Source organism: Dromiciops gliroides, chromosome 4 (genome assembly GCF_019393635.1).
Source record: "Dromiciops gliroides isolate mDroGli1 chromosome 4, mDroGli1.pri, whole genome shotgun sequence".
NCBI lineage: Eukaryota > Metazoa > Chordata > Mammalia > Microbiotheria > Microbiotheriidae > Dromiciops > Dromiciops gliroides.
The window spans coordinates 129,769,892-129,782,194 of NC_057864.1; the positions used below are offsets into that span (position 1 = coordinate 129,769,892).

Here is a 12,303-nt window from a genome sequence, read left to right on the forward strand (position 1 = left end):
AGGCTGCCTAAGGAGGGAGGGGTCAACTGGCCTAGGTTGGAAAAACAGAGATCAGAAGTAGGATCTAGGGGCAGTTAGGTGGCGCAATGGATAGAGCACCGGCCCTGAATTCAGGAGTACCTGAGTTCAAATCTGACCTCAGACACTTAACACTTACTAGCTGTGTGACCCTGGGCAAGTCACTTAACCCCAACTGCCTCACTTAAAAAAAAAAAAAAGAAGAAGAAGAAGATGAAGTAGGATCTGGCCCTGTGGGGGGAGGGGGGGTGGGGGGTGGGGTAATGGAAGTGGTGGTGGTACTAAATTTCCAGCCCAGGATAGGGAGACCAAGTTCTCCACCCTTCTCCCCACCTTCAAAAAAAAAATTGCTACTGAATTTAGAAATACTATGGCTCCACTTCCCCAAGGATTGCATTTCAGACTGGAGGTGGTGAGATTAAGGCATCTGCTCTAAGTGTTCCAGCAGCCCCAAGGCTGATTATTCCAGGTTCCTGCAAGTTCTCTCTGACTGTAAAAATTCTGAAAGTCTCTTACCCAAGATTCCAGGGCAATCATTACCCAAAATAGCCACTAGATGGTAGCAAGTCTCCATAGACAAGCTTGATCCTTGCCAACACGTTTGCTCGGGGGTTCCCTCCATAGGGTAGCTACTGATCTGTTTTGTGCTGTCTCCGTGGGCCAAGGTTAGAGCATCCTCTCTACAGGACGGCGGCAAGAATGAAAAAACCTTGGTCTGGAGGACAAAAATGTAGTATTTAAAAGCTTGCATGAATCTGGCTGGGGGAATGGATCAGGACAAGCTCAAAGATGCTCTGGGGACCACTGGGGCAGCCACCATCTCCCCCCAACCCTCAAAAACCAAATGGATTCTTTCCTAGAAGTAGTCAAACCTGAATTTGGGCTTTTCGTTGTTGTAATCATTGTTCTAGTATGCCATTCTATTCAGAGGAAAACAGAACAGAAAAAACAGCCCAAACCCTAACACAAACCCTTTAAAAACTTAAAAGAGAGAGCCTGGAAAACTCTTTTTTTTTTTTCCTTCTCCTCCTCTAGAAAGTGTCTTATAGTGCAGTTTGGAAGTCAGTTCTAGAATCCAGATAGCAGGGGAGAGAAGGGGGAGAGAAGGAGAGAAGACTGAGAACAAGGAGGAGGGAAAGAAATGGCTCTCAGGGGAGGGCCTCACTCTGAGACATTTCTGTTAAGATGTCAATGAGATTGTCCAGTCCTGAGAGGTAGCCATCTTCTCGGTTCCCTTCCTGCCAAGGGATGTTGTGTTGGAGGGTCTGTCCCTCTGGAAGGGGCGTGGTTTTTCCAAAGTCAATCATCCATACCTTGGCTTGCTCTTTTTTGTCATGGATGAAGAGGAGAGAGCTGCCGATGACCTGCAGCAGGGAAAAAGAGGAGAGAGAGAAATCAAACCCATACTCATGGTCTTTTTTGTCCCTTGAGGACACCTCCTTCCTTTTTTTTTTAACTTTTTATTTTATTTGTTTGTTTGTTTGTTTTTGCGGGGCAATGAGGGTCAAGTGACTTGCCCAGGGTCACACAGCTAGCTGCCCCCTATTTTATTTTTTTAATCTTAAAAGTATTTTATGGGGCTACTACGTGGTGCACTGGATAAAGCACTGGCCCTGGATTCAGGAGGACCTGAGTTCAAATCCGGCCTCAGATACTTGACACTTACTAGCTGTGTGATCCTAAGCAAGTCATTTAACCTTCATTGTTCAGGGGAAAAAAAAGTATTTTATTATTTTCCAGTTACTTGTAAAGATAGTTTTCAACATTTGTTTTCATAAGAGTTTTAGTTCCAAATTTTTCTCCCTCCTTCCATTCCTTCCCCCTTCCTCAAGACAGAAAGCAATTTGATATAGGTTCTATATGTACAATCATATTAAACATATTTCTGCATTAATCATGTTGTGAAAGAAGAATCAGAACAAAAGAGAAAAACCTCAAAAAACAAAAAATAGAAACAGTATGGTTCAATCTGCATTCAGAATCCATAGTTCATTTTTCTGGATGTGGAGAACATCTTCCATCATGAGTTCTCTGGAATTGTCTTGGGTCATTGCACAGCTGAGAAGAGCTAAGTCTATCACAATTAATCATCACACAATGTTGCTGTTTCTGTGTACGATGTTCTCCTGGTTCTGCTCACTTCACTCAGCATCAGTCCACTTAATTCTTTCCAAGTTTTTCTGAAATCTGCCTGCTCATCATTTCTTACAGCACGATAGTATTCCATTACATTCGTATACCACAACTTGGGGACTCTCCTTCTTATCAGAACCTTAAGACACATACAATTGGGGTTCACGAATGGAACACCGACACTTATCACCTTGTTTTTCAGTCTTATCTTTGTTGATTTTATTGAATTGAAAGGTTCAACATGTGCTAAAAGTTGTCACACACACACACACACATACACGCACAATGATGATGAGGCCTTAGGTTGAAGGCCACACAGTTTTCAGAATAAAGGAAGTGGCAGACTCCTTCTCTGCCTTACTCAGCTCACACTGTTGGGCCCGGTGCTCACTTCTGAGTCATTGGCAAGCTCAGATGAGGGTAGCTAAGACTACGAGAGAGCTCCAAACCATCCCATGTGAGGTAAGACCAGGAGATGTTTACCCCAGAGAACAGAATACTCACAATGGGCATAGCTGGCTTCTTAATTTCAAATATCTGATGGGATGCCACGTGGAAGAGACATCAGGTTTGTTCTGCATAACTTTAGAGGGCAAAACCAGGGCAATGGGTTGGAAATGTGTTGACAGGAGGGAGGGAGGGAGGGAGGGAGGGAGGGCTTCTTAAGAACTAAGAGTTAGCCGAAAATGAAATGGACTTCCTCATGAAACTTAGTGAGGTAGTGAATTACCCCATCACCAGACTCGATTCTCAGATCCTGGACCATACCTGTCTGTGATATTGCAGAGGGAATTGCTACATGGAGCTGGGGTTGGACAATATGATCCCTAAAGTCCCTTCCAATAATTCCACAAAGGCACTTTGCTGTGGGGAATGTGTAAAAATTCAGGGAGGGAGGAGATCCTTGGATTACCTGTCTTGTGTACTATTTCTACCTCAGTGATACTTTTCAGTGAACTCACTTTCTTAAAAATCTCAGATAATAATGCTGTCTTCTCCCTGTCCCCTCTTTACTCATCTCACCTAGTTGTGTAACACTCAGAGGGGCTAAGGGAAAAGACCACAAAAAGGATCCCAAGTTTTTTACCAATCAACAGGGTTTTAAAAAAAAGGCCACTGTTTTAAAAGCATATATGGGGGCAGCTAGATGGTACAGTGGATAAAGCGCCAGCCCTGGATTCAGGAGGACCTGAGTTCAGATCTGGCTTCAGACACTTGACACTTACTAGCTGTGTGACCCTGGGCAAGTCACTTAACCCTCATTGCCCAGCCAAAAAAAAAAAAAAAAACCACATATATGACCTATCAGTGTACTCTAGTGGCTTCCTATTGTCTCTGGAATTAAATATAAGCCCTTCACAATCTGTCTATAATTACCTTTCTGGTCTTATTCATTATTCCCCTTCATACATTCTACAGCCCAGCCAAACTAGCCTTCTTCATAATGCACACATCCCCCATCCCTATCGCCATACCTTTGCAAGGTCATCCCTCACATCTGGAAGGCTCTCTGCCTCCATCTCTTAATATCCCTAGTTGACTTCAAAGTTCAGCTCAAATGCCACCTTCCGAGACCCTTCCTGATCCCCTCAGGCAACAAGTGTCTCCTTCCCCAAATTATTTCATTTTATCATTGTATTATATTTTATGTAATAGAATGTGTATAATAATATGTAATAATTTATATATTCTCTTAAATGCAATATAATACATAATATATATTATTAATGTATTTATCTCATATATGGGTTTTGTATATACTTATTTGAGTTTTAATTTAATGTGGAAATGCTGCAGGGAAGCTTCAGAAGTAGTTTCTCATCTTTTGCTTTCCCCAACACCTGGTTGGATCATCTGTTCTTGGCTTTCTCCTCTGGAAGAGGAAGTCAGGCATTAGAAAAGGTCTAGGAAGGAAAGTTTGGACCTGGAGAGGCCTAGAGGGTGTGGCTCTCAGGTATATGGACATGCAAGGGTGTTTCACTATGACAAGACACAGGCAGAACTAGGCCTTAGAAGGGATATGGTCGGGGTGGGGGCCACTTAGCTGGATAGCATTTCACAGGATTTGAGGTCCAGTGCTTTTGGGGGTAAGTAAAGGGGGAAAGAGAGCTGGGAATACACCACTGCTAGGGAGGTGAATGGTGATGATTTGGGGTTTAAAAATAAGTGTAGAGGGCAGCTAGATGGCACAGGGGATAAAGTACCGGCCTTAGATTCAGGAGAACCTGAATTCAAATCCGGTCTCAGGCACTTGACACTTATTATCTGTGTGACCCTGGGAAAGTCACTTAACCTCATTGTCCCGAAAAAAAAGTGTAGCCTCCTCGCTGCACAAGTAACTCCAGGTTTGGGTCAGGTGGGAGGAAAAAAGCAGAAGTGGGAAAGAGAGGACCTTACACACACACACACACACACACGTGTACCCAAACATGCATGCATGCATGCACACACATGTATACACATATACATACAAACACACATGCATGCAGTAAAAGCTCTTCAACTCCCCAGGGCCTGGGTAATTTTAAAGAAGGAATTAAAGAGGCATTTCCCTCCCTTACCATCTCCTCCTATTTCTCCCCCACAGGGCACCCGGCACAATGGCATTTATCCACATTGGCCAAGCCCAGGATGGCTGTGGCGGGTTAGGTTGCATTCCACCCCTTCTCACCCCCAGAGTTTGTTTTATTTTTGGCACCCCCCCTTGTATCAGCAGGGCCGCATTCCCCTGGGGCTGCGTTTGGGAGCTGGAGTGGTTATTGACAACAGTGGGCAGCCCCCACTCCTCCGTCCCTCCTACTGAGAGATCTCAAGAGGGTGGGTGAGGCTGGGGGTTTCCCCAAGGCTCAGTCAGAGGCAAAACTGACGGAACTGGAGGGGGTCCTTCTTTTCTCTTCCCCTCCCCCTGCCCTGATCCCAGCAACTTTGCCCTCCTCACCCCTCGGCCCTGCCCCAACCTTGTAACAACAAGCAAGCTGTTGAGAGAGAGGTGCAGGAATGCATTTAAAACCAAAGGCCGCCAACGGCTGAAGAACAAGTTGGCATTCCCTAAGCCCCTGGGTTGAACCAGTGAACATTCCTGAGGCCCTGCGGAGTGTGGAATCTGGAAGCAGCTGCCTGAAATGCTCTTCCCTAAGAGTAGGTGCAGGGAAGGAAATCCATACTCCTCCTCCCCAAGGTCAGGGAGGAAGGGGAGGAAAAGGGGCCCAATTCATAAAGAGACTTTCAACCTGGGTAGGAGGCAATCCTTAAAGAAGACTTGGATTTGAATCCTGGCTCAGAGATTTACTAGGTGTGTGAGAGGGGAGCATGGAACAATGGAAAAACCCACTGGATTGTGAATGAGAGGCCCTGGGTTCCAATACTGACTGCTACTTGCTACCTGTCTAACTCATTTCTCCCAGCCTCAGCAGAGCCAAGCTGCTAGTCTCTCCTCAGGCCTCTCAGGTCAGTCTGGCCATACCCAGGCTAGGAAGCTCATCTCCCAACCACCACCATACCCCTGCCCCCAAGAGGACAGTATTCACTCCCCATAACTTGCCAACCAAAGCCCATATGACCCAGAATTCTCTTGGTCCTATGCCTATACCCTCTTGTCCCTTCCAAAGGGCTGGCTCTGGATTCAGGTCTCACTAATTAGCCAAATAATAATGATAATTATAATAATGGGGCAGCATCATGGTGCTGTGGATACTTGGAGGTCAGGAAGACCAGCCTCAGATAGTTCCTAGCTGTGTGATCCTGGACAAGTCACTTAACCTCTGCTTACCTCCATTTCCTCATCTGTTAAATGGGGATAATAACAGCATCAACCTCCCAGGGTTGTTGTGAAGATCAAATGAGATAATAATTGTAAGGTGCTCAGCACAAAGTAAGCACATAGTAATCACTATATAAATGTTAGCTGTTATTAGCTATTAATAATGATAATTACTATAATAATAATAATACTGAGAAGTAATATGGCAGCTAGGTGGTACAGTGGATAAACCACTGACCTTGAAGTTGGGAGGATCTGAGTTCAAACTTGACCTCAAACACTAGCTGTGTGACTCTGGACAAGTCACTTAACCCCAATTGCCTTAAACATCCAGGGCCATCCCCAGTTGTTCTGATAACGTATTTTGCCACTGGACCCAGAGGGCTCTGGTGGAGTGAAGTTGGTGACTTTGCACAGCCCTCCCTCAAATCCAATTCAGAGCAAGTCATGACATCTGTCATTGTCCTCTTTGAGAACAAAGGACAAACAACGATGACGACGACATTTGATGCTGGAAAGCAGTTTCTGAGAAAGGAAGACCTAGGTTTGAATCCTGCTGCTGATACGTACTAGTTATCTGGCCCCTTGTAGATCAGTATGTTCTGGGTAATTCTCTAAGACTTTGAGTCTGGCAGATAGGTGCTGACCTTCATTGGTAGAAGGCATTTATTCATTTGAGAGTTAAAATCTAAATGTGTTGTCTAAAAATTCTAATGAGTGGTCGCCTTAAGTTAGAAACTTTAGCACCAGTCTTTGGGCATTAAGCATTTATTAAAGCATACCAGGTATTCATGTGGAGTTCAGAAATTATAGCTCCCATGCCTATCTTATAAACTAGGGAGGAAACTATGGTTAAGTGACTTGTCCAAGGTCACCCCCCTACGAAGTTTTAGAGCCAAGATTAGAACCTGGATCTTATCTCTGAGCAAGGCACAGAACTCTTCCTTGCATATGAGAGTAGCAGAGCTAATCAAACCATAGCTTTCTAACTGGAAAGGGGCCCCTAGAGGCCATTCAGTTCAGCCCCCTCATTTCACCAGAAGGCCCAGTAACTTGCCTAAGTCTATACCCACTATTTTCATAGGAAAAATGATGCATAATGTAAAGAATTAATTGTTATTTGAGGTTTTTATGCCTTGGTGCACACTGGCCTCTGGGGATCCGCAAACCACACAGTGCTCCACCCACTGGTTGTAGCTGTTGCCATGGCGCTGGCACCTCACGTCATCACCACTCACCGATGCCTACATGGGCCTGGCAAAATTATAATGACTGGAAGCCTAGTGAGGGCAGTCATGTGACTGTCAGAGCGGCCAGACAATTGGTTGGGGGCTGTGTGAGGTTTCGGGAAACAGGGAGAAGTCGCCATTCTAGCTGGAAGCTGGAAGGCCACAGAAGCTCTGCTGTGTATTCTCAGCTGATTCTTGGGTGGTGGTATTTCTTCAGGTTGTATAATTTCCCTTTCCCCATTTTATTTCCTTTCCCTTGATCCTACTGATCTTATTTGTGTTGTTTTTTTTTAAAGTTCATTCTTGTTAAAATAAATCCTGCTCTGTTTTGAGGGAGGTTGCCGGTTTCCTTCCTTGCCCCAATATTGTGGCGAGCCGCTTAGCTAGCACTCCCCAATTAAAAATGGGTCCCCACAATAGCCAGAAGGAGCCTTGGAGCTCACCTCTACTCCACCTTACAGCTTCCAAAGGACAGCCCCCATGGGGGAGGTCATTCAAGTATCTTCCCAGCTTTCCCAGGGCCACTGGAATGGGGCAGGGACAGCCAACTCAAGCTGGAGAGGCCCACAGGGTGCAGACCCCTTCCTGGGGAGGAGGGCCCATGGCCAGCCTCACTCTGGGACATGTGAAAGGTTATTTTTTTGTTTTTTAAACAGAAATGCCATTGTCTCAGCAGTAAAATCAGAGGTGCTGAGGAAAAGGAGGGAAGAACTCCTATATACAGCACCAGACTGGCCTCGCTGGTAAAGACAGTGGGCGCTTGAGCCTGAAGAGCTAATGGAGAGGTCATAAACCCTCTTGTTCCAGGAGATAATTCCAGACTGGGCTTAAGCTGGGGGTATGGTCTGGGTCTGCATTTTTCAGCCTCCTTGGGGAACTCTGCCAAAAGACATTCTAGGAGACTGAGCTAGGAATTCCTAGGCTCTGCGGATCTCTACTCTCCCCCATCTCCCCCTCCCCTCTGCTCCCAGCCCTCGAGGGCCTGGCTGCCTAGCCCAAGGATGGACTTGAGGAATGAGGTAGGGTGGAGGGCAGTCAGACAGCAGTCCCGCAGAGTAGCCGGTGCTTCCCTGTAGTCCTTTTCTGAGGGGAAGACGGAGGGGCGGAACAAATGTGTTTTCTAGGAGGCGTGATTTGGCAAGGCAAGGGACAGAGAGAGAGCTTCAGCCAGGGAAATGAATGGTGACCTTTCAGCATCTTATCAGATGCTCTGGCTGTGGGGGACAGGGAACTGAGAGGCCGCCTACAACACAAAAGCATTCTTGCCTGCTGGGCCCTTCTGGAGGTGGGGGATCATCTGGGAAGCTCTGAATGGCTCCAGTGAAGAAGGAACCCTGGAAGAAGAAGGTGGGGGGGAGGGGGCGTTCTTCAGGCCTGGTCTGACCACCGGGCGTTCTTTATTACATGACTCCCAGGAGGGGCCTGAGTTTGAATCCTGAAGCTTCCCAAGCTCAACTATTCATGGGAAGGCTCACAGAGCCTCTGCTTCAAGGTCCCTTTAGCCAGGTCCAGTGTCCATGGGCTCTTCAGGCAGAGATTCAGAAGCTGGATACAGAGCTGCAAGGGACCTCAGTCCAACCCTCACCTATTACCAATGAACCTAGGCCCAAGGCTGAAGCTATTGCAGAAGGCTCTAGGCACAGGGGGATTGAGTGCTGACTCAATTACTGTGTTGGCCTGGGGGAATTAGAAGAGAGATATACCCCACACCCCTCAGGACACCTGAGGGAGATGCCCTAAGGGTAAAATATAGCAGCTTGGCTCTGGGAGACAATCAGAAGGACTCCCTACAGTCAATCAATCCATCCACATTTATTAAGGGCCTACTATGTGCCAGGCACCTTGCTAAGCGCCAGGGATATAAAAAGAAACAAAAGGCAGATAAGGAAACTGAGTCCCATACAGATGAGGTGGCCTGCCATAGGTAGCAGAGTCAGGATTTGAACTTGGGTCCTCTCATTTAAGAATCCAGTGGATTTTCCCTTCTAAAACGCTGCCTGTCTTCAGTTTCTCAAGCCAAAGGCATAGCCCACAGAAAAGGCAGTGATGTAGCTAAAGAGGAATACAGTGGTCAGGGATCCAAAACCTCAGGACAAAGCAGGCAGGCTCTAGCGTTTTTTTACAATTCTGTGGCCCCGACCCACCCCTCCCACCCAGAGATAACATAAGCAGAAAAGCAGGCCAGGCTGTCTGCATTCCCCAGGGTGCGCTGGTGGGGAGAAGGAAGGAGACAACACCCAAGGGCCCTCAGCGACTTGCACTTCACTCCCTGGGACTTGCCTCTGTTCTCAGAGCAGTGTCTCTTCCTCAGTATTTCTGGGCTCCATGCCATCACAGGGGCTTTTCAGGCTAACTCTAGTCATTCTGGCCTCTAGTTTTTAAGAGGACTGGAAAGCCCCTTCCCTGAGAACATGTCTGCTCTGGCAGGGATCCACAGAGGGAACTACCTACCCTTCTTTCTTAAGTAAAAATTATTTTATTTTGGAGGCAATCGGGGTTAAGTGACTTGCCTGGGGTTGGTCACACAGCTAGTAAATGAGGCCAAATTTGAATTCAGGTCCTCCTGACTCCAGGGCCAGTGCTCTATCCATTGTGCCACCTACCTAATGATCCTGGGGGATCCCTTGTGATTCAAACAGCTCAGGAAATACCTTAACCTGGACCCTAAGGGGAATGGGCCTAGGTTGTATGAAACAGATGCCTTTTCCACACATCTTTAACAAACACAGAAAGCTAGACATTGGGAGGGGGAGTAGTGGTTTAACTTCTCAAGCACCAGTTAGGATTCAACACCACCCGATCCCTGGCCTGCGTATACCAAGAAGGCCCCAGTACTTGATGGTTTGGTTATGGCTGTACTCACTCCTTAATAAAAACCCAAACCAAACCAGCTCACAGGAAGAACAAGCAAGTTCATTTCCTTAGGAAGCACTGGAAGTTTATCCTTTTTTGCAAAAGGCTGGAAGGGCAGCCTACCCACCTCATGGCACTTGAAGAATGGTGAGATTTCTAAGGTGGCACGGATGTCCTTCAGCCGGTCCCGGTAACAAATCTGGAAAGAGAAAGACACACAAGTCGCTAAGTGCCCCATCCTGGGGAGCTTCAGGAATCATGAAAGTCATTAGAATCGCATCAATTCAGAGTAGAATAGAAAGGGGCCCTTTATTGAAGCCCAGGGGTTCTTAACCTGGGAAAGAGACCTCTGTGGGTGGATTTCAGGGGGTCCATGAAGTTGGATGGGAAAAACAAAAACAATCTCTTCACTTCAATAGGGTTGGTTTCCACTGTAATCTTATATATTTTATCTTCTGCATTTAAAAATATTATTTTGAAAAGAGGTTCAGGCTCCATAAAAGGTTTTGCATCACTGATCTGGTCTAAATAGCCCATTTTACAGTTGGGGAAACTGAGAGTTAGAGTTGTTAAATGACCTGCCTGTGGCCCAGTAGCTACTAAGTGTCAGAAATTAGGGCTTTGGGGGCTCCCCAGTGAACAGCTTTTCCTTCCCTTCCTCTCTCCTCACTCCAGTCATTAGCTGAGAAAAGGAGAATAGCGCTGCTTGCACCATGCCACATTTTCCTTTCCACGGCTTATTCCTCGATGACGTTATAGGCTGCCTTGATTCTGGAATGTCTACGGGTTCCATCCAGTTAAGTCTTAAAAAACCTCATTGCTATGGTGTGTTCCTGAAGACAAAGCTCAATGGCCTCGATTTTCACAAGCGTAGGCAGGGCTGAGTGATGACAGGCATGATGAGCATCATGAGCCACACCCCTGCCACTGGCATCTGGCTTCTCAGGAGCACAGCTGAGGTGGGACAGGCTCCTGATGATCCTGCATCATCCCTAGCCAGCTCCCCAGTCCCCCAGGAAAAGACAGGCCAGGCTTGCTAGTCTAATGCTCTCAGGACAACAGGTTCGTTGTGGGATATTGTCACACACTTGGGCAAAGTTACTTGGTGCCCATCTGTACACAGTGACGCAACTTGGCAGGGGACCTGGGCCAGAGGCTCCGGGGAGTTTACAGAACCAAGAATAAACCCCATTGAGTCACCTTGGGCATGGGGGAGGGGGGCAATGCACGAGGCTCTCTGAGCGGGCATTGCTAAAGAACAGAACGGTTTCTCCCTGGACGACGGACCAAAGGGTTATCAGCAAAGGCCTCCGAGGTGATGCAGGACAGCCAAGAAGAGTTAAAGCAAGTTCTGTCTCCTGCCCTGGTAACCACTGGCAATGCCACAGTTTGCCAAGCACTTAGGTTAAGCAGACCCTGGGAGCAAAAAGAGGACAGGGAGATGCCCACTCCAGACCATTGGCAGGACTTCAGTCAACCCCAGAATCATCGGCTCTTGGAACAAGAGCTGAAAAGGACCTCGGAGGCCAATGGCCCAACACCCTCATCTACCAGGGGAGGAAACAGACAGCGAGGGTCTTGTTCTAGGTCAGGCAGGTAGTAATTAAATATGAATCCAGGTTCTCTGACTGCAGAGGACACAAGGCATTCTAGTGGCCAGAGTACTAGACTTGAGAGTCAGGAAAAGTAATAATAGCTGATGCTTGGAAGAATTTTAAAGCATTTTACATACATGATTTCACTTGATCTTCACAACAATTCTGTGAGGGAGGTGTTATGATTACACCCGTTTTACGGATGAGCAGACTGAGGCTAAGAGAAATTGCATGACTTGCCCAGGTTTACCCATCCAGTTAAGGATCTGAGGCAGGACCTGAAGCCAAGTCTTCTTGTTTTGTCATCCACGACAGCACAGTTGGCTCAGAAAAACCTAGGTTCCTATCTTGCCTCGGATCCTTTTAAGACCAGTGACCATGGGCAAGTCATGTAACTGTTTTCAGTCTCAACAGTTTCCTCATCTACAAAATGAGGATAACAAAAGCACCTACCTCACAAGACTGTTGGATGGATCAAATTAGCTTACACACAAATACACAGGAAGAGAACCACTGTTCTCCAGATTCCATTCTTCCGATGATCACTCAAGAGGCATGCTACTCACCAGGATGTTACGGTTTCCCTTAGTGAATTCTCTGAAAGCTTCAGTAACTTGTTCCTTTGTTTTGGTCTTCTTGAAATCTCGGTTCACGGAGCCATCTTCCTTCTGAAAAGGAGAGCAACACCCCCTCCCCATTAAGGGATGAAGTAACC

The 12,303-nt window shown here is 46.7% G+C and overlaps 1 protein-coding gene across 1 annotated transcript in view; it reads right to left on the bottom strand.

The window, feature by feature from the left end:
* Positions 1–243: 243 nt before the first annotated feature.
* Positions 244–12,303, bottom strand: part of ITPKB (inositol-trisphosphate 3-kinase B) — a 166,713-nt gene continuing 154,653 nt past the window's right edge. The window contains exons 6-8 of the mRNA XM_043962475.1: positions 12,155–12,256; positions 10,121–10,192; positions 244–1,382 (exon numbers count right to left, since the gene is read on the bottom strand). Of these exons, the coding sequence (XP_043818410.1) occupies positions 1,167–1,382; positions 10,121–10,192; positions 12,155–12,256 (390 nt within the window). The 3' untranslated portion in view covers positions 244–1,166. The remainder of the gene's footprint in view (positions 1,383–10,120; positions 10,193–12,154; positions 12,257–12,303) is intronic.